Source organism: Danio aesculapii, chromosome 17 (genome assembly GCF_903798145.1).
Source record: "Danio aesculapii chromosome 17, fDanAes4.1, whole genome shotgun sequence".
NCBI classification, from domain to species: Eukaryota; Metazoa; Chordata; class Actinopteri; order Cypriniformes; family Danionidae; genus Danio; species Danio aesculapii.
Genome location: NC_079451.1, coordinates 51819997 through 51841248, shown reverse-complemented (window position 1 = coordinate 51841248; position 21252 = coordinate 51819997). Strand labels below are relative to the sequence as shown.

General features: G+C 37.2%; 1 protein-coding gene across 4 annotated transcripts in view; it reads left to right on the top strand.

Annotated features, from left to right (window-relative positions):
• Positions 1–21252, top strand: part of inf2 (inverted formin 2) — a 79860-nt gene that overhangs the window by 28900 nt on the left and 29708 nt on the right. For 3 of the 4 annotated variants that reach the window (XM_056477693.1, XM_056477694.1, XM_056477692.1), the window contains exons 4-16: positions 269–384; positions 4777–4936; positions 6274–6307; positions 9276–9417; positions 9499–9631; positions 10629–11198; positions 13501–13761; positions 14150–14292; positions 15365–15426; positions 15520–15622; positions 16326–16411; positions 17379–17479; positions 19685–19755. In XM_056477693.1, coding sequence (XP_056333668.1) covers positions 269–384; positions 4777–4936; positions 6274–6307; positions 9276–9417; positions 9499–9631; positions 10629–11198; positions 13501–13761; positions 14150–14292; positions 15365–15426; positions 15520–15622; positions 16326–16411; positions 17379–17479; positions 19685–19755 — 1982 coding nt within the window. The remainder of the gene's footprint in view (positions 1–268; positions 385–4776; positions 4937–6273; positions 6308–9275; positions 9418–9498; positions 9632–10628; positions 11199–13500; positions 13762–14149; positions 14293–15364; positions 15427–15519; positions 15623–16325; positions 16412–17378; positions 17480–19684; positions 19756–21252) is intronic. The other variant, XM_056477695.1, reaches the window with a different exon arrangement.

Here is a 21252-nt window from a genome sequence, read left to right as displayed (position 1 = left end):
CCCCATTAAATCTGTGTACAAACTATCCAGATAAATGCAGAAAACACACATTCCTCCAAAGCAGGAGCTCACAGTATCTCCATTGCTCAATCTTCACACCTATCACATGCTTGGGCTGTTTTTTCTGACCATCAGAAGTGCAAAGTTCACGTAGTTCCCTCAAAAATTAGCTGCTAGCACTTTCAGAAGTGGAGAGTCATGGAGGAGGAAGCTGAAGCGATGGAGGAGAAAGCTAAAAACAGGACTTTTCCTTTCCCTTTTCCTCCAGCTTTGGATACGTCCAATACGATGGTGAAAAAGCAGGTGTTTGAGCTGCTGGCGGCCCTCAGCATGTTCTCCTCCGAGGGACACAGACTCGCTCTGGATGCCCTGGAGCACTACAAGGCAAGTGTGCTCCACTTATGAAGTGCAATCAGTTACTGATAACTAATTACATGACAGAACTTTTATTGTACTTAATCGGACTACTTTTGGATTACATTCAGGTTACTTTAATGCTCACAACGCAATTGCTAAATACAAATTGCATGACAAAATGTGTAGTCAGTAATATAATTTGTTAGATTATACATTTATGGTAATGTAATCAGACTACTTTTGGATTACAGTTAGATTATTATGTGCTAAACAAGCAGTTATTAATTACAAGTTACATAAGAAAATGAATTGGCAGTATTATAAACTGTTAGATTATACATTTAAAGTAATGTAATTGGACTATTTTTGGATTACATTTAGATTACTTTTGTGCCAACCAATCCATAACTAATTACGTATTACATTACAAAATTTGTAGTCAGTAATATAATTTGTTAGATTCTACATTTATGGTAATGTAATCTGACTACTTTTAAATTACATTTAGATTACTATTGTGCTAACAAATCAGTTAGTAATTGCATGGCAAAATTTGTAGTCAGTAATATAATCTGTTAAATTATAAAATGTATGGTAACGTAATCTGACTACTTTTGGATTAGATGTAGATTACTTTTGCGCTCACTAAGCAATTGCTAAATACAAATTGCATGACAAAAATGTGTAGCCAGTAATGTAATTTGTTAGATTATTCATTTATGGTAATGTAATCTGACTACTTTTGGATTACATTTAGATTACTTTTGGGCTAACAAATTAGTTACTAATTGCATGGCAAAATTTGTAGTCAGTAATATAATCTGTTAAATTATAAAATGTATGGTAATGTAATCTGACAACTTTTGGATTACATTTAGATTACTTTGTGCTAACCAAGCAGTTGCTAATTACAAATTGCATGACAAAATGTGTAGCCAGTAATAATATTTGTTATATTTTACATTTTTGTTAATGTAATATGATTATTTTTGGATTACATTTAGATTACTTTTGTTCTAACCAAGCAGTTGCTAAAAACAAATTGCATGACAAAATGTGTAGCCAGTAATATAATTTGTTAGATTATACATTTACAGTAATGTAATCTGATTTTGGATTACATTTAGATTACTTTTGTGCTAACCAATCCATTACTAATTGCATATTAAATGACAAAATTTGTAGTAAGAAAAATAATCTTTAGATTATACATTGATGGTAATGTAATTGGACTACTTTTGGATTACATCTAGATTACTTTTGCGTTAATCAATCAGTTACTAATTACAATTTACATAACAAAATTAATAGATAGTAATAAAAATTTAGATTATACATTTATGGTAATGTAATCTGAATACTTTTGGATTACATTTAGATTACTTTTGTGCTGTACAATAAGTTATAAATTTCATATTAAATAACAAAATGTGTAGTAAGTAATAAAATTTGTTATATTATTCATTTATAGTGACATAATCAGACTGTTTTTGGATTACATTTAGATTATTTTTGTGCTAACCAATCAGTTCCTAATTACAGGGCAAAATTTCTAGTCAGTAGTATATACATTTATGGTAATCTGAATACTTTTGAATTACATTTAGATTACTTTTGTGCTAGCTAATCTATTTTTTATTACATATTAAGTAACAAAAAATGTAATTAGTAATGAACCCCCGGGGGGGGGGGGGGGGGGATTTGGGGTCACTTGGTGATTTCCAAAAAACTATTTTGTTTTATTACTCAGAACTCAGAATTACCATATTTCAACATTTAATCCATAACCTACTGAAAAAAATTGTAGTTAATTGTTACGTTTAAAAAAAACAACATGCAAATAAAAAGCCATCAGCCTTTTGATTTTTTTTGTGACCCCTGTGGGGATTACGTTATATGAAAGACACAGCACATTGATTTTATTGCTCCAGGTTAAACTGTCTGACACATTTACGGCACTCACATACATTAAAAATAAATACAGGCCACAACTAAACATGGAGGATGGTCTCCGAGTGGCGTTCTTCAAAATTAAATGAAGAATAGACTTGGGCTTATTGGTATGTTTGCGCTGTTGTGTGCAAGGTTTTTATATCTATAACCACCTCGGAGGATATTGGGGGTAGCGAGTCGCTGGCACTGTAATTTTGGGGATCACAGACTGAAAAGTTTGGGAACACCTGTGTTAGATTAAAAAAAATTATGATAACGTAATCTGACTTCTTTTGGATTACATTTAGATTATTTTTGTGCTAACCAAGCACTTTCTAATTACTAATTGCATGACAAAATGTGTAGTCAGTAATATAATTTGTTAGATTATACATTTATGGTAATATAATTGGACTACTTTTGGATTACATTTAGATTACTTTTGTGCTAATCAGTCAGTTACTAATTACAAGTTACATGACAAAATTATTAGTCAGTTATAAAACTGTTATATTATACATTTATGGTAATGTACTGTTAGATTTTACATTCATGGTGATGTGATCTGAACACTTGGATTACATTTAGATTATTTTACGCTAACCCAGCAGTTACTAATTGCAAATTGCATTATAAAAGTTGTAATAATATAATCTTTTAGATTATAAAATTATGGTAACGTAGTTGGACTACTTTTGGATTACATTTAGATTACTTTTGTGCAAACCAGTCAGTTACAAGTTACATGACAAATTTTTTGTCATTAACATACTGTTAAATTTTACATGTATGGTTATGTAATCGGACTACTTTGGGATTACGTTTAGATTATTTTGTGCTAACAAATCAGTTACTAATTATAAATTACATTGCAGAATTTGTAGTCAAATACAAGTTGTTATCTTATACATTTACGGTAATGTAATCGGGATTAAAACTACTGGATTATATTTAGATTACTTTTGTGCGAACCAGTAAATTACTAATTACATGACCATATTTATTGTGAGTAATATAATCTCTTGAGCAGGTCGCACACCAGAAGCGCCGATCCGCGGTGCGCCGCGTAGCACCACACATTTCAGAATTCTTATCATAGGTTTCTATCAGGGCACACACACCGGTGCCGCAAGTCGGCAGCTGTCCGCAGCGCCCAGCCACGACTTAAGACACTGTTCATTTCTCTGCCGCGCCACAGAGCACCATCTGATTAGTTTCATGTTAAATATCATGCGAATGTCCGCGTCTGGTGTGTGATACTTTTAACTGTCATATGCGCGGTGTGTCGCGGCGGCGAACAGCACTTCCAGTGTGCAACCTGCTTTGGATTACACATTTATGCGACGTAATCAAACTATTTTTGGATTACATTTAGATTACTTTTGTGCTAATATGAGAAACTATGTAGCCAGTAATATGATCTCATAAATTATACACTTATGTAATGTAATCTGACTGTTTTTTGATTACATTTAGATTACTTTTGTGTTATACCAATCATTGTGACTGATTACAAATTAAACTACAAAATTTTTAGTCAGTAGTATAGTCTCTTATACAGTATATTTAATTATATTAAATTAAATATTCATTTATTTTTTCCCAGTCATGAGTTGCAGCTGGAAGGGCATCCGCTGCGTAAAACATATGCTGGATAAGTTGGTGGTTCATTCCGCTGTGGCAACCCCAGATTAATAAAGCTGAAAAGTAAATGAATGAAAAATAAATAATATATTTATATTTAAAAATAGTTACAATTTCACATATTTATTTATTTATTTATTTACATCACAGATAAACGTATGTCAGTTTTTTTGGATCTGAAGTGCTCAGTTCAGACAGATAACACACATCTCAAATGTGTTTGTGATGGGATTTCATCACTTACTGTATCAGTGTTACTGCATGTGGTGTGAAAAATGTTATGAACTAGATTAGTAGAAATGAAGTGGACCTAAAAAAGCTTGATATTTCTTTCTCTGAAAGCATCTGAGAGTCTCCTTGGCTGTGTTTTGGATCATTGTCTTGCTGAAATGTCCAGCCTGGTTTCATCTTCATCCTCCTGCTAATGCAGATGTTGGACTGAAGCAGCTGATATTCATTTACACTGAGGAAGGGTAGAGGAGTGCTGAAGAACTACTGAGAGATTTCAGCTGCTGTCTGGGCTTTCACTGCCCAAATATACCTCCCTTTCTTCATGTGTTCAATACTTTTCCTTGGGTCATTTCATTTTATTACACAGAACTTCATTTGTTCTAATTAGTTTTGCTTTCTTTGCATATATGGATTTCTTTGGTTATCAACATCTGGGGAAAATTTCACGTCAACGGCACCTTTAGAAATATGTTTACTGAGAAAAATGGTGACATGTTCAATGCTTATTTACCGCACTTTGTTCTGTTTTATATCACTGATGTTAGCTTTAGCACTAAAATTGTGTCTGAATTAAATCCACTATAAAGTGTGTGTGTTGTGTTTGTGTGCCAGTGTGTGAAGACGCAGCAGTATCGCTTCAGTGTGATCATGAATGAGCTTCAATCCACTGATAATGTGCCTTACATGGTGACTCTTCTGAGTGTCATAAACGCCCTGATCTTCAGCGCCGACGGCCTGCAGCAGAGAGACAAGATGCGCAAGGAGTTCATTGGTATGCTCAACTATACACTGATTTCTTTTGTCTTTGCCATGACGACAGCACATAATATTTGACTAGATATTCTTCAAGACAATAGTATTCAGCTTAAAGTGACATTTAAAGGCTTAACTAGGTTAATTACGGTAAAGTTAGGGTAATTAGGCAAGTCATTGTATAACAGTGGTTTGTTCTGGAGACAATCCAAAACTAATATTGCTGAAGGGGGCTAATAATATTGACCATAAAATGGCTTTAAAACTATTAAAAACTGCTTTTATTCTAGCCGAAATAAAACTTTCTCTAGAAGAAAAAATATTATAGGAAATACTGTGAAAAATTCCTTGCCTTAATAAATATATAAATATATAAATAAAAATAATAAAAATTTTGAGGGTAAATAATTGTGCCCACAACTGTATGTATATACATATGTATATGTATATGTGTATATAAATATGTGTATATATATATATATATATCTGTATATGTATATGTATATATATATATCTGTATATATATATATATATATATATATATATATATATATATATATATATATATATATATATATATATATATATATATGTATGTATATATATATATGTATGTATATCTGTATATGTATATGTATATATATATCTGTATGTATATGTATATCTGTATATGTATATGTATATATATATCTGTATATATATATATATATATATATATATATATATATATCTGTATATATATATATATATATATATATATATATATATATATATGTATGTATATATATATATGTATGTATATATATATTTGCTGCTTAGAATGGCAAAATTGGGGCTTTTCTCAAAATTTATTATTAAATTATCATTAAATTCTTGTGTTTTGCTGTGAAAACAATTACAAAAATCTTGTAAAAAGTTTCTTATTTTATTTCTCAAGAACCACTGGACTTGTAAAATCTTAAATGGTGCTTGTTGTTTATTAAAAATAGCATGAAAACTCCATGCAATCTTTCAGACACTATTATACTACATTGCTGTCATCTAATTTAGTTTTTCTGTCTATGATATCTAATGTCTAAATTGCATTCTGATCGCATAAAAAAATAATAAAAAAAACTAAAATATTTTTGTTGCATGGTGTATTTGGAGCAGGTTAGTTGCACACTGCAGTATTAGTGTGAGTTGTATGTTTAGTGTGCACTTGCAGACTGAAGTGATCAGGTGCTAATTGTGTTCACCTGGTTATCAGACTAGCACACGTCTCCTGCTCAGGACAAACTCTGAGCATTCAAACACACAGCAGTAGGGTTTACTTATGCTTTATTTATGGATGATATATTTCTTTCTGTCCTTCAGGATTACAGCTACTGCAACTACTGTCAAAGCTAAGGTGAGCTCATTTAGTTCATTCAATCTGGTGATGTTTTGGGGTGGTTAAAAAGCTGTGCTAAAATGCTGGCTTCTCATTTAGGGAGACGTGCTTGGTTTTGACACACAGATGTGTTTTGGTAAAGATTTAGGGATCCTGCTTTGGTTTTCATGCAGTTTGGTAAAAATCAACACTTAAAAAAAAGCCTTGTGGGGATTTAAAATTGTAGGTAATCAAACGCCAACGAGATGTAAGATTAAAGTGGAAATGTACACTTATACCTATATGCATACACACACACACACACACACACACACATATATATATATATATATATATATATATATATATATATATATACACAAACACACACACACACAAAGATACTTGTCCATGCATGTACACATATACCTATATGCATACATGTGCACACAGACACGTATAAGCACACCCATGCATAAATACAAACAAGGATGCATGCATGCATGTACAAATATACCAATATGCATACGTAAACACACACGGATACATATGCATGCATGTAGACATACACACATATATATGCATACATGTGCACACATACGCATTGATGCATACAAACATTACAGACACATATGCACATTCATACACACACACATAGATGCATGTATGCACACATGCATACATATACACATGCATACATGTGCGTGCACGCATAAACGTACATACTTATGCACACAAATCTATATATGCACATAAACGCATACATGCGCACACAAGACATGCCTGCATATATGCATACACGTACATAATATAGACACACACACACACTTATATGCTAGTATAACAAATTTTAGGTAAATGTAAAGGAATGAGGTCAGTGTTTATTATTAGTTTTGGGAAAATGATGTAAATATAAAATTAGAAAAAAGCAAATGTTTACTTATAAGAAAATATCTACACTTATAAATAAGAAATTTAAACATCAGTATTAGCTGAACTAATATAAAATATAAAGGTCAGACAATCAGCGCAGTAGGAATGTATGGGAATTATTACATTTCTCACATGCTTTTAGTCTGTGATGAGCTCCAATATAACATGATTATATTGTGTTGATTTGTCAAATTCAGTTTACACATCCACTTCACTTCATTATTTTCTCACTTTTTGTACAAATAAGTGAATGCATCTCAGAGTGGTGTGGAATAATGCTATTTAGAACACAACCCTTGTTCCAAATATAGCACATAATACAGTGTCTTAGATCAGGGATGTCAAACTCAATTCCTGGAGGGCCGCAGCCCTGCACTGTTTACTTCCGACCCTAATTAAACACAGCAGATCAAACTAATTAAGTCTTGATTCAGTCTTGTTTGAAACCTACAGGTAAGTGTGTTGAAGCAGGGCTGGAACTAAACTGTGCAGCCCTCCAGGAACTGAGTTTGACATCCCTGTCTTAGATTATGCATTATCTCATTATGATATAGAATATTGCTTACTTGAGTCTGCATGGTGCATAAAATGCTGCTCAATTTTTACTGACCAAAGCATGTAAAACTGTAAATATGTGTGTATTAAGTAAGGCATTGTATTGTCTTATTTTGAATTTAAAATATATGGGTCGTTTGACCACTAACACCATAGGTGTATATACACAGTATGTTAACTGCTACACTTCTAACATGGTTTTGGTTTGTGACAAGCTGTAATAGAACTTGATTCTGAATGTTTTTTTTCATGAAGTAGATTTTCTTTTAATTGCATTCAGCTGTAATTTAACCTGTGTGTGCTGTAAAAATAATACCTTTGGTTATGTTGGTGCCCCTTTCACCTCCATTATAATCACGTTTATTGATTGTAAAGCCATGACAGCATATAATCATGCATTCCTGATAGCAGCTGGTTTTCCCTGTTGGGAAGAGAGACAATGTCATTTTACTGTTGATCATCAGTTATCAGCATTAACCCTTTAGATAGGCCTGTGCTGAAGAGATTCTGTCTTTTACATGGAGTTCAGTGCAGTAAAACAGCAGATTATAGTGTGTGTGTGTGTGTGTGTGCGTGCGTGCGTGCGTGCGTGTGTATATGTGTGCAGAAATACATTTATGTTCTGAGAGCTGAGGGGATTATTTTGATTGCACAAAGGTCTCTCTTTCTCTCTCACACTCACACACACCATACCCCATATAGAACCCTACTGAAAAAACAGCTTAAATCAGCCTAGGCTGGTTGGCTGCTATTAGCTGGTCAACCAACCTGGTTTTAGAGGGGTTTTGGCCATTTCCAGCCTGGTCTTAGCTGGTCAGGCTGAGAGATGACCAGTTAAAACCAGCTTGACCAGCCTAGCCAGGCCGGGAGCCCAGCCAAAACAGCTATGTCCAGCTTAAACCAGGCTGGTCAAGCTGGTTTAGCTGGTCATTTTCCAGCCTGACCATCGAAGACCTGGCTTTAAACCAGCTTGGAAATTACCAAAACTCCTCTAAAACCAGGCTGGCCGACCAGCTAAAACCAGCCAACCAGCCTAGGCTGGTTTAAGATGGATTTTTCAGCAGGGAAGGTAGAAACTAAGCCTTTTTTTGGACTGCAACTTATGATTTACAGTAAAAGTTACCCACTTTAGCTCTTCCCAACAGGGAAAACCAGCAACAATCAGGAATGCATGATTATGTGCTGTCATGGCTTTGCAATCAAAAAATGTGATTTATAATGGAAGTCAATGAGGCAAACACAGCACCAACATAACCAAAGCCAACCCAAACCAAATCTGCTCAGTGTATTTGAGTTGGCGGTTTTTTTCATCCATTTTGCCAAAATATGTGTCAGATTAAGATTTGTTGGCAAAAATCATTGCATATGCTGAAACGCAGAGAAAGTTGTGGCCAAATTAAGACTCAAAGTGGATGAAAATGTCCCCAACAGCACACACTGTTTAAAAGGTGTCAATAGAAATGCACACTGAGTGAGTAATTAAGCACACAACTAAAGTGTGTGTGTGTGTGTGTTTCAGAGAAGAGGATGATGAAGACTTGATCATCCAGTGTGAGGCGTTTGAAGAGGCCATGGCTGAGGATGAGGACGAGCTGCTGAGGCTCTATGGAGGAATTGACATGAGTAACCATCAGGAGGTCTTTACCGCACTATTTAATAAGGTAAACACCAAAATCCCGGAGGCACTGATAAGGGCTTTTTTTGGGTAATGTTATCTCACTGATGTTGTTGTTTTTGTGCAGGTGAGCAGCTTTCCCACGTCTCTGCAGTTGTTGTCAGTCCTGCAGGCGCTGCTCCTCCTGGGTCCAGAAAGATCTGATATCTGGCAGGCGCTGGAGTCGCTCACGAACAGAGCCATACTGATCGCTCAGAGCTGTGAGTTCACTCCATTACCTGCTAGTCCCTCACAATGTCAAACTTTACGTCATATTTTAGCCTGTTTGTCATGCAAATGGTTTTGGGTGAAAAGTAAAATATTTACCTCATTTTGCAGTTCAGAAGTAAGCTCTCTTTATCGAGTTATTGCTATAAATCCATCAAGAAATCCATTCTGAGCTTTTCTGAATTTATTATTATTATTATTATTATTATTATTATTATTATTATTATTATCATTATTTATCTTTATTTTTCTGTCTTAAATTGATTCTGAGATTAGTTTCTAACAGTAGAAGGCGATTTAGGCTAGTTTTTAACAGTAGACTGTGCTTTAGGCTAGTTTATTACAGTAGATGGCGCTGTAGGCTAGTTTTCAAAAGCAGATGCGCTCTATGCTAGTTTTGAACAGCAGATGGCGATCTAGGCTAGTTTATAACAGCAGATGGTGCTCTAGGCTAGTTTTGAACAGCAGACTGCACTCTAGGCTAGCTTTAAACAGCAGATGGCGCTCTAGGCTAATGTCCAACAGCAAATGGCGATCTAAGCTAATTTTAAACAGCAAATGGCGCTCTAGGCTAATGTTCAACAGCAAATGGCGATCTAAGCTAATTTTAAACAGCAAATGGCGCTCTAGGCTAGTTTTGAACCGCAGATGGTGCTCTAGGCTAGTTTCAAACAGCCGATGGTGCTCTAGGCTAATGTTAACAGCAGACAGCGCTCTAGGCTAGTATATAACAGCAGACGGTGCTCTAGACTAGTTTTGAACAGCAGACTGTGCTCTAGGCTAGTTTTGAACAGCAGACAGCGCTCTAGACTAGTATATAACAGCAGACGGTGCTCTAGGCTAGTTTTGTACAGCAGATGGCGCTCTAGGCTAGTTCTGAACAGCAGACGGCGCTCTAGACTAGCTTAGCTTTTGATTTTACCTGTTTTTGTTTAGTTAAACTTTTTTAAATATCTATTTACTTGCTCACCTAATTGTTCATTTGTTCAGCTGAGATGGATTCGTGTGAGAAGATCCTGCAGCGTCTGGTCTTCGCTAAGGAATCCTCTAAAGGCTCTAATGAGGTCGACAATTTTCAGCTCAAAAGAAAGAATCAAGCCATTCAGACCGAGGCCAAAGACGAGAAACTGGCCTGTTCTTGTGGATCAGCCAAAAAAGAACCACCCCGCACCTCCACAAACACCACCTCTACTCCTCCTCCACCACCTTCTCCTTCAAGCAGGATTCCTGCTGGAACTCCACCTCCACCACCACCGCTTTTACCTGGAGCAGGGATGCCTGCACCTCCACCACCACCACCTCCCCCACCTCCTCTACCTGGATTGGGAGCTGCTTCTCCTTTCCCAGGATTTGGAGCACCACCTCCTCCACCTCCTCTCCCAGGATTTGGAGCTCCGCCTCCTCCACCTCCTTTTCCTGGATTTGGAGCTCCACCTCCTCCACCTCCTCTCCCAGGATTTGGAGCTCCACCTCCTCCACCTTCTTTTCTTGGATTTGGAGCTCCACCTCCTCCACCTCCTCTTCCAGGATTTGGAGCTCCGCCTCCTCCTCCGCTGCCTGGTATGGGTGCTCCGCCTTTTTTTTCTTCAGGATTTATAGCTCTGCCTCTAGGTTCTAGAGACTAGTTTTGGCTAGTGTTTAACAGCAGACGGTGCTCCAGGATAGTTTTGAACAACAGATGGCGCTCTGGAATTGTTTATAACAGAAGATGTTGCTTTAGGCTAGTGTTTAACAGCAGATGGCACTCTAGGTTAGTTTACCACTAGGCTAGTTTATAATAGCAGACTGCACTTTAGGCTGGTTTCGAACAGCAGACTGTGCTCTAGGCTAGTTTATAACAGCAGACAGTGCTCTGGGCTAGTTTATAACAGCAGACAGTGCTCTGGGCTAGTTTCGAACAGCAGACGGTGTTCTAGGCTAGTTTATAACAGCAGGCCAAGCTCTAGGCTGGTTTATAACAGCAGATGGCTCTCTAGGCTAGTTTTGAACAGCAGACTGCTCTAGGCTAGTTTATAACAGCAGACAGCACCAGGGGCGAAGCAACCGGGGGGGACGAGGGGGGACACGTCCCCCTCACTTTTTGGAAACACGCTGTCCCCCGACTGGCCCACACGTTTTATTTGACCTAGCGGCCGCACGTGTTCTCTGATTTGTTACTTGATTTGAGTGAACGATCACTCAGCCGATCACAGCGCGAATCTCTTGAGCGTCTGCCACGAGCTTCATTCATTCACTTTGCAGTCAAAGACAGGGATGACGCGGAAGGGAGCAACAGCTACAGCTGGGTAAATCACGGTAAATCACTAACGTTACAGAATCCTACTTTTGTTCCGTTTCGAAGTGAGAACCGTAAAGTCCCTGGTGCTGGTGTCTTGTCTAGCGCTGAGCCAGAGAAAGACAGCGGGGTTACGTTGGTTTTGTTTTCGGTATTCCTGACACATTCAGTGACGGACGGCATTAACTAAAAAAAACCTCTAACCCTAAAAAGATCTAAACTGTATTCCCTACAAAAAGACAAAGCTGGTTATGTTTCACAGCTGTCTTTTTTCGCTCTATTACAAACACTGCTTGAGCAGCTGACCTAATCTCTCAGTAAGGGACCGTCGGAAAAGTGCTTCTTTTTTTCTTTTTTCTTTTTCTGAAAACAAGACCAACTTAACTCTGCTGAGAAAGACGTGTCATATTATCACAATTATGCAGCCTTTTTTCTGGCCTATTGCTTAATTTATGATTTAGACATGTAAATACACACAAGTACTAGTAAAGCAAGAACTTTAGCGTTTGTAAAACACACAAGGAAGTCTAACAATCCATTCAAATATAATTTGCGGATGTGTTTTAATCATATCAGATACACATACTGAAAGTAACTATAAAGTTGAATCTACTCCTCTCTAAGTTCACCAGCCACTTACTGGCATGTATTTGGTGAATTTACGTGTTGAATCCTGCGTGTTCTGCTTTTATGAATGACGCATCGGAGACAAGTACACATGGCGATGTCCATCTCACGTTATACTGTATGTGTATTATCAACTTGCAATTTTGCAATTGAATTGTAGTATTTAAAAATATTTTCACACAGAGTAATGCTTAATTTAAATGTGTGTGCTTCTGTTTATTTATTGTTATTATTAATATTTTGTAATTATTTTAGAATTTTGGTTAAAAGTTTATTAAATAAACTTTATTGCTAATAAATCATTAATCATTTTTGGGTGACCATACAGCTGTCCCCCCCACTTTTAAAATGGCTGTTACGCCCCTGGACAGCGCTCTTGGCTGGTTTCGAACAACAGACGGTGCTCTAGGCTGGTTTATAACAGCAGGCGACGCTCTAGGCTAGTTTATAACAGCAGACTGCACTCTAGGCTGGTTTTGAACAGCAGACGGTGCTCGAGGCTAGTTTATAACAGAAGACAACGCTCTAGGCTAGTTTATAACAGCAGACTGCAATATAGGCTGGTTTTGAACAGCAGACTGTGCTCTAGGCTAGTTTATAACAGCAGCCGGCAATCTAGGCTAATTTATAACAGCAGAAGGCAATCTAGGCTAGTTTTGAACAGCAGATGGCGCTCTAGGCTGGTTTTGAACAGCAGACGGCGCTCTAGGCTAGTTTGGAACAGCAGACGGCGCTCTAGGCTAGTTTGGAACAGCAGACGGCGCTCTAGGCTAGTTTGGAACAGCAGACGGCGCTCTAGGCTAGTTTGGAACAGCAGACGGCGCTCTAGGCTAGTTTGGAACAGCAGACGGCGCTCTAGGCTAGTTTGGAACAGCAGACGGCGCTCTAGGCTAGTTTATAATGGCTGGCGGCAATCTTGGCTATAGTGTTTAACAGCTCCATCTCCTCCTCTCCCTCTAGGATTTGGAGCTCCACCTCCTCCACCTCCTCTGCCTGGTATGGGAGGTCCGCCTCCAGCATTTGGAGCTCCGCCTCCTCCTCCACTGCCTGGTATGGGAGCTCCGCCTCCTCTTCCTCCCCCTGGTATGGGTGATGTGATCGTGGCCCAGAGGTTTCACCCGGTCGGTCATTACTCCAGCGCTCCTGTGAGAAGCGGCCCCTACCCAACACTCAGGATGAAGAAGCTCAACTGGCAGAAGCTCAATTCCAGAGCGGTTACTGGTGAGAGTTCACACAGCCAAACATATTTTAATGACTGGGCGATGGGTTTCATGAACCAATACGTCCATGGAGTAAGGTTGTCAAAAGTACTGAGTGCGGTACCAATCAATACTTAAAATTTAAAGGGTCACGTAACACCAGAACACATGTTTTGAGATGTTTACAGTCATATGTGTCCCATGCTGCTAAAAACACTATTAGGACACATTTATTAGGCTAACAAGTGAAAATTGGTTGTTGTTGTTTTGTTATTTCGAGCAAATTCGTTCTTCCGGTTTGAAAATGAATGTTGAAGCTATGTCGTGGTGATCAGATCCTTGTGTGAGTTCTTGCGTGTAAATCTGTACCATGTGGGTGTGTGTGTGTGTGTGTGTGTGTGTGTGTGTAGATGGTCCATCGATGTGGGCGTCGGTTCCGAGCGAGTCTCCTCTGGAGCCAAACTACAGCAGCATCGAGCAGCTCTTCTGTCTGCCTGTGTCTGAACCCAAAGACAAGAGTCCAGCTGCACCGCTCAAGAAGGAGCCTAAAGAGGTACACACATTACACTTGTTTCAAATACACAGATGTTTTAGTTAACTATAATATAACTTGTTGAAACATGTCATGCTTGAAGTGGTGGTGTGAAAGTGTTTGGCCTCTCTTTTTTTTTTTTTTTATTCATCTTTACAACACTTTAATGGTTCAGATCATCAAACAAATTATCTTTAGTCAAAGATAATGCAAGTAAACACATTCAGGCTCTGCCATGCAACAATTTTTCCAGTTTCTTATGGTGGAGTCATGAACACTCACCTTAACTGAGGCCTGCAGTTCTTTGGATGTTATTGTGGGTCTTTTATGACCTCTTGGATGAGGTGCTGCTGCGCTCTTGGGGTAATTTTAGTCGGCTGGCCACTCCTGGGAAGATTCTCCACTGTTCATCTCACTGTGGTTCACTGCAGTCCCAAAGCTTCAGAAATTACATAAACTTTTCCAGACTGGTAGATCTCAGTTATTGTCTTTCCCATTTGTTAAATAAATGGTGATCTAACACCATCTAATGATGATGATCTAAAACAGGGGTGTCCAAACTCGGTCCTGGAGGGCCGGTGTCCTGCATAGTTTAGCTCCAACTTCCTTCAACACGCCTCCTTGGAAGTTTCTTGTATATCTAAAAAGAGCTTGATTAGCTGGTTCAGGTGTGTTTAATTGGGGTTGGAACTAAAATATGCAGGACATCGGCCCTCCAGGACCGAGTTTGGACACCCCTGATCTAAAACATTAAAATGTGACATGCAAAAAAAAAAAAAAAGAAATCAGTGAGGCGACAAACGCTTTCACACCACTGTGTTTCTCACACACACACACATACATATACACACAAATCTGTGTATATATGTATCTGTGTAAATATAGCTATTTGTGTGCACGTGGGTGTATGCAGGTATCTATGTGTGCGTATTTATTGATTGATTTCAGTTTATCTAGATGTCACTAGACTGACCTGATGAAATATTTTTAGAGCATTACATAGATTGACTCGATGTTTTAAATACAACGTAAACAATTTTAGTTTGAAGAGGAAGAGATAAGGAATGAAATAATTATTGTATCATTGTTTCAGATTTCTTTTATTGACGCCAAGAAAAATCTGAACCTGAACATCTTCCTGAAGCAGTTTCGATGGTGAGAGCAGAAGTTTTGGATTCCTCGGTGTGTCTGTGTGTTTTGTTTGTGGTTATCATGACATTTAAGATGATTATGCTGATTCCCAAACAGCTCCAATGAAGATTTTGTGGCGATGGTGCAGAAAGGAGATTGTTCAAAGTTTGATGTCGAGTCCTTGAAACAGCTTCTGAAACTGCTTCCAGAAAAACACGAGGTATTTTACAATTTAATTGACAATCAGTATAATATGATGCATGAGTTCTGTTTTTTCGTCCACCAGTAATGTTTAATGTAATTGCTTTATGCTAATGTTTTATTACAACTTTTGGATTACATTTAGATTACATGATGTTAATGTAATCTGATTGCTTTTGGATTGCATTACATTACTTTATGCTAATGTAATGTCTGCTTTTGGATTGCATTTAGATTACTTTATGCTAACACAAACTGACAGCTTTCTGATTACATTTAGATTTCTTTATGCCAATGTAATATGACAACTTTTGGATTACATTTAGATTACTTTATGCTAACCTAATTTGACTACTTTTGGATTACTTTATACTAATGTAATCTGACACGTTTGGATTACATTATGCTAATGCAATCTGTCTATATTTGAATTACATTTAGATTACATCATGCTTATGTAATCTGACTACTTTTGGATTACTTTATGCTAATGTAATCTGACTACTTTTGGATTACATTTAGATTACTTTATACTAACACAATCTGATAACTTTTGGAATAAATTTAATTACTTTATGCTAATATGATGCATGATTTAATTTTTTTCGTCCATTAGAAATGTTTAATGCATCAGAGGATCGTGTATGTTGTGTATCTGCCCTTTGGAGCATTAAAATAAATATTCAGTCAAGCCAACTTTTTAATTTCTTCTGCTTCTCCAGATTGACAACCTGAAATCTTTTCAAGGAGAACAGGACAAACTGGCGAATGTTGACCGATTGTACCTCCTGCTGCTGGCTCTACCCTGGTAAACTTTCATTAATGCATCATTATTATTACTTATGAATTATAATCAGTTACAGATTACAAATTGCACGGTGCAGTCAGTAATATAATCTTTTGGGTTTTGTTTAGATTACTTTTATGCAAAAAAAATCTGACTTTTAGATTACTTTATGCTCGCGTAATATGACGACTTCTATATTACATTTAGATTACATCATGCTAACCTAATTTGATTAGCATAAAGTAATCTAAATGTAATAAGTAGCCAGATTAGTATTACATTTAGATTACTTTATGCTAAAGTAATCTAAATGTAATTCTAATCTGGCTACTTTTGGATTGCATTACTTTATGCTAATGTAATCGGTCTCCCTTTGGAATGCATTTAGATTACTTTATGATAACCTAATTTGACTACGCTTGATTTACGTTTAGATTACATCATGCTAATGTAATCTGACTACTTTTGGAATACATTTACATTACTTTATGCTAACCTAATTTGATTACTTATGGATTACATTTAGATTACTTAATGCTAATGTAATCTGTCTACTTTTGGATTATATTTAGATTACTTTAGCATAAAGTAATGTAATCCAAAAGTAGTCAATTACATTATGCTAATGTAATCTGATTACATTTAGATTACTTTATGCTAACATAATAACTTTTGGATTACATTTAGATTACTTAATGCTTGTGTAATCTGACTACTTTTGGATTTCATTGTTTCACCTGCATTTCGTTGCCTTGTACTTGTACATGTGTGATGACAATAAATTGAATCTAATCTAAATTGTGCTGGTGTTATCTGTCTACCTTTGAATTACATTTAGATTACTTTATGCTATCGTAGACTGACTACTTTTGGATTACATTTAATTTATGCTAATTAATTGCTGAATGCCTCCTCAGTTGTAAATCACTTTGGACAAAAGCCTTTGCTAAATGATTAAATGTAAATAGTTTGTGTTTTCTTGTCGTAGTTACCAGTTGAGGATTGAATGCATGTTATTGTGTGAGGAGACTCTGTCTGTTCTTGACATCCTGAAGCCGAAAGTTGAGCTGGTGGAAACGGCCTGTGAAAGTGAGTGTAACCAAAGTTATTGTTTACTGTAATTATATGGCTGGTCTGATAATTAAAAGTAAATTTTTTTAATGTAAATGGGTCTCTGTTTATTATTAGGTTATATTAAATGCACAATATGTAAGATTTTATTAATTAAAGTATCACCACTAGAACAGTGTTATGTTAAAAAGGTGGCTTCTAGAAGATTTTTAGTGTATTTATCAATAATCAAACTAAAAGATAGTATATGATTCTTTTCAGTGTTGTTGTTGTTTTTTTTTTTTTTTTCAATTAAATGTTTATTAAGAAACTGATATAATTGTATGTTTAGTATAGGTTTTCCCATGAATATAGCCAATGCTTGTTGATATGGCATTATAAATAAATAAGAACAGTGCTATATATTTTGCTGACTTACAGTATTCAGCATACATTTCTCAGTGGATATATTTTGGTGCATTTAAACAAAATGATGTATTCATTAACAGTTTAGTCACGGAACAGGTATAAGAATAGAAAGATAATGCATTTAAATTCAAATGAGTTTATGCAAATAATTAAAATGACAATTTCAACTAAATTTTATACACTTGATTTTTCTTTATTTTATTTAATAAATAATCATCTCCATATTATTTTGGGTATACAAATTTTTGGACTTAAAGTTAATTTGCTAGGTTAGTTCCAGTTTTATATCATGGATCAAACTTATAATGTACACTCACCGGCCACTTTATTAGGTACACCTGTCCAGCTGCTGCTCAACGCAAATTTCTAATCAGCCAATCACATGGCAGCAACTCAATGCATTTAGGCATGTAGACATGGTCAAGACAATCTGCTGCAGTTCAAACTGAGCATCAGAATGGGGAAGAAAGGGGATTTAAGTAACTGAACATGGCATGGTTTTTAGTGACAGAAAGGCTGGTTTGAGTATTTTAGAAACTGCTGATCTACTGGGATTTTCATGCACAACCATCTCTAGGGTTTACAGGGAATGGTCCGACAAAGAGGAAGTATCAAGTGAGCGGCAGTTCTGTGGGCGCAAATGCCTTGTTGATGCCAGAGGAGAATGGCCAGACTGGTTCCAGCTTATAGAAAGGCAACAGTTGCTCAAATAAGCACTCGTTACAACCGAGGTCTGCAGAAGAGCATCTCTGAACACACAACACATCCAACCTTGAGGCGGATGGGCTACAGCAGCAGAAGACCACACCAGGTGCCGCTCCTGTCAGCTAAGAACAGGAAACTGAGGCTACAATTCACACAGGCTCACCAAAACTGGACAATAGAAAATTGGAGAAACGTTGCCTGGTCTGATGAGTCTCCATTTCTGCTGCCACATTCGGATGCTCTGCTCAGAATTTGGCTTAAACAACATGAAAGCATGGATCCATCCTGCCTTGTATCAGCGGTTCAGGCTGGTGGTGGTGGTGTAATGGTGTGGGGGAGATTTTCTTGGCACACTTTGGGCCCATTAGTACCAATTGAGCATCGTGTCAACGCCACAGTCAATCAGCCCATGTCAATCATCTCAGACTGGTTTCTTAAACATGTCACAGTCACCAGATCTCCATCTAATAGAGCACCTTTGGGATGTGGTGGAACGGTAGATTGGCATCATGGATGTGCAGCCGGCAAATCTGCAGCAACTGTGTGATGCTGTCATGTTAATATGAAGCAAAATCTCTGAGGAATATTTCCAGTAGCTTGTTGAATCTCTGCCATGAAGGATTAAGCTAGTTCTGAAGGCAAAAGGAGGTTCAACATGGTACTAGTAAGGTGTACCTAATAAAGTGGCCAGTGAGTGGATATGCATGCACATTTTAAAGCATCCTATATAAAATATTAATTTAAAAGAGAGATCTGTTAGGGGTGAATCATTTATTCTGAGCACTGTATCTACGTAGATTATCCCAAATGCTTGGAAGAATGTTGAAGTCCAGAGACATTATTAATTTTAGTTGCGTCTATTCATGTTTATGCTAATAACATCACACGCATCCATTTCCAGCCTGATTTTTTTTTTTCCAGCTTTACAAATGAGGCTTGAATGTGTTTTGTTTGTGTTTTATTTGATTGCGCAGAGCAGCATTATAACATGCTGTACGTACGCCTATTTAGCCTGATGAAACAGAGCTGCTGCTTCTCTGTGAGGATGTCACTGTGCTGTTTGCAGTATTTCTAAGTGCATAAATGTGAATGTATGTGTTTTACCTGCAGGTCTCAGGCAAAGTTCACTGCTGCCCAGTTTCTGCAAGCTCATTCTAGATGTGGGAAACTTCCTCAACTATGTGAGAGACACAATTACAGTTTTATCATCATAATAGTATTGGAAAATGTAAGAAATAACTGACAACAGAGCATTATTGTGCATTAATTTTAATAATTCAACAGCCCAGTGTTCATTATTTTGCCTATGCTCTGGTGTTCACAGCTAAATCCACAGTTGAGATGTTTGAGGAGGACTAACACCCGACTAATAAACCCTCAAATATAACGTCTCCTTTGTGTAGCACTAGTTTCTTCCACATCACATCAGAAGGCTTCAAAAGGAGATTTCTGAATGTTGTAGCTGTGAAATAACTCTAGTCATTCAGCGCAGTGATACGGAACTGTAATGCACTCTAAACCTGCCGGAACTACTTTAGATGTGCATTTATCTGACAATAACCAAACACAGGTGTCAAATACAGTTCCTGTAGGACCGCAGCTCTGCATGGTTTAGCTTCACCTATAATTAAACACACCTGATCATTCAAGCTTGTTTAAATCCTGCAGGTAAAGCTGCGGTCACACTGGACTTTTCTCCCCATAGACTTCCATTCATACGCATGCGAATGCGTCCGACAAGTTTCGCAGCTCGCTGCATTGGAAAGTTCAAGCTTGGTGAACTCTGACCTGCGAAATCGCATCACATGATTTGCGTGAGACCAATTGAAGATCAAAACATGACCACTCTGGACAGGAATTTAAAACATGGGTCAATCGCTCACCTTTTTAAATGTCTAATCATCTTGTCCAACCACACAGCCTCTGCCCTAGAATGATCAGCAGCCAATCAGAATCTAGAATTCACCAGACCTAGTATAAATCTCTATATATGCATTTAAATGATTTATCATATCTAAATCTAGTTATGAACCCACCATTCTTTTTTTACTACAGTAAACTGTGGAGTATTGTAGTATAATCAAAGACTACAGAATACGCAAGGTGTGTACTGTTTTGAATGGGGAGAAATGTATCAGTCATGCGCTAAAGGAAGCCCCGCCTTCTAGTAAAGGAGCCAATCATTGATCACTATAGACTGATTATTCTCCGGAGGATAAGTCCTCAGCTGTGATCTTTAAGACGGTTCCTGCAGCTTCATTAGACATGTGTCCAACCTATTTTTGGTGTGGTGTACGTTGGAATATTGCGCAACATTAGCTGTGTTTCCATCCAAAAATGTGAATTCACTTTTATGTGCAAAACTGAATTATCGCAGAAGACTTGCGAATAAAGCAGCGTTTCCATCCGAGTCCAAGAGAACAAAATCATCATCTCCCGATTAACTGGCGCCAAATATCAACAGTAAAAACTGAATTTGCTGCGGTAGGAGAAGCTGCGTCAATCTTATCTTTATTTAATAAATGATTTGCGCCTCAGAAGACAGTATGCCGACACGCAATGAACGCGCAGTGGCGTTTGAAGTCGTGAAACGCAGAGCACAGATGTTCTGGAGGTCATTAATAATATAATAACACTAAAGCTGCGGTCACACTGGGCTTTTCCTCCCATAGACTTCC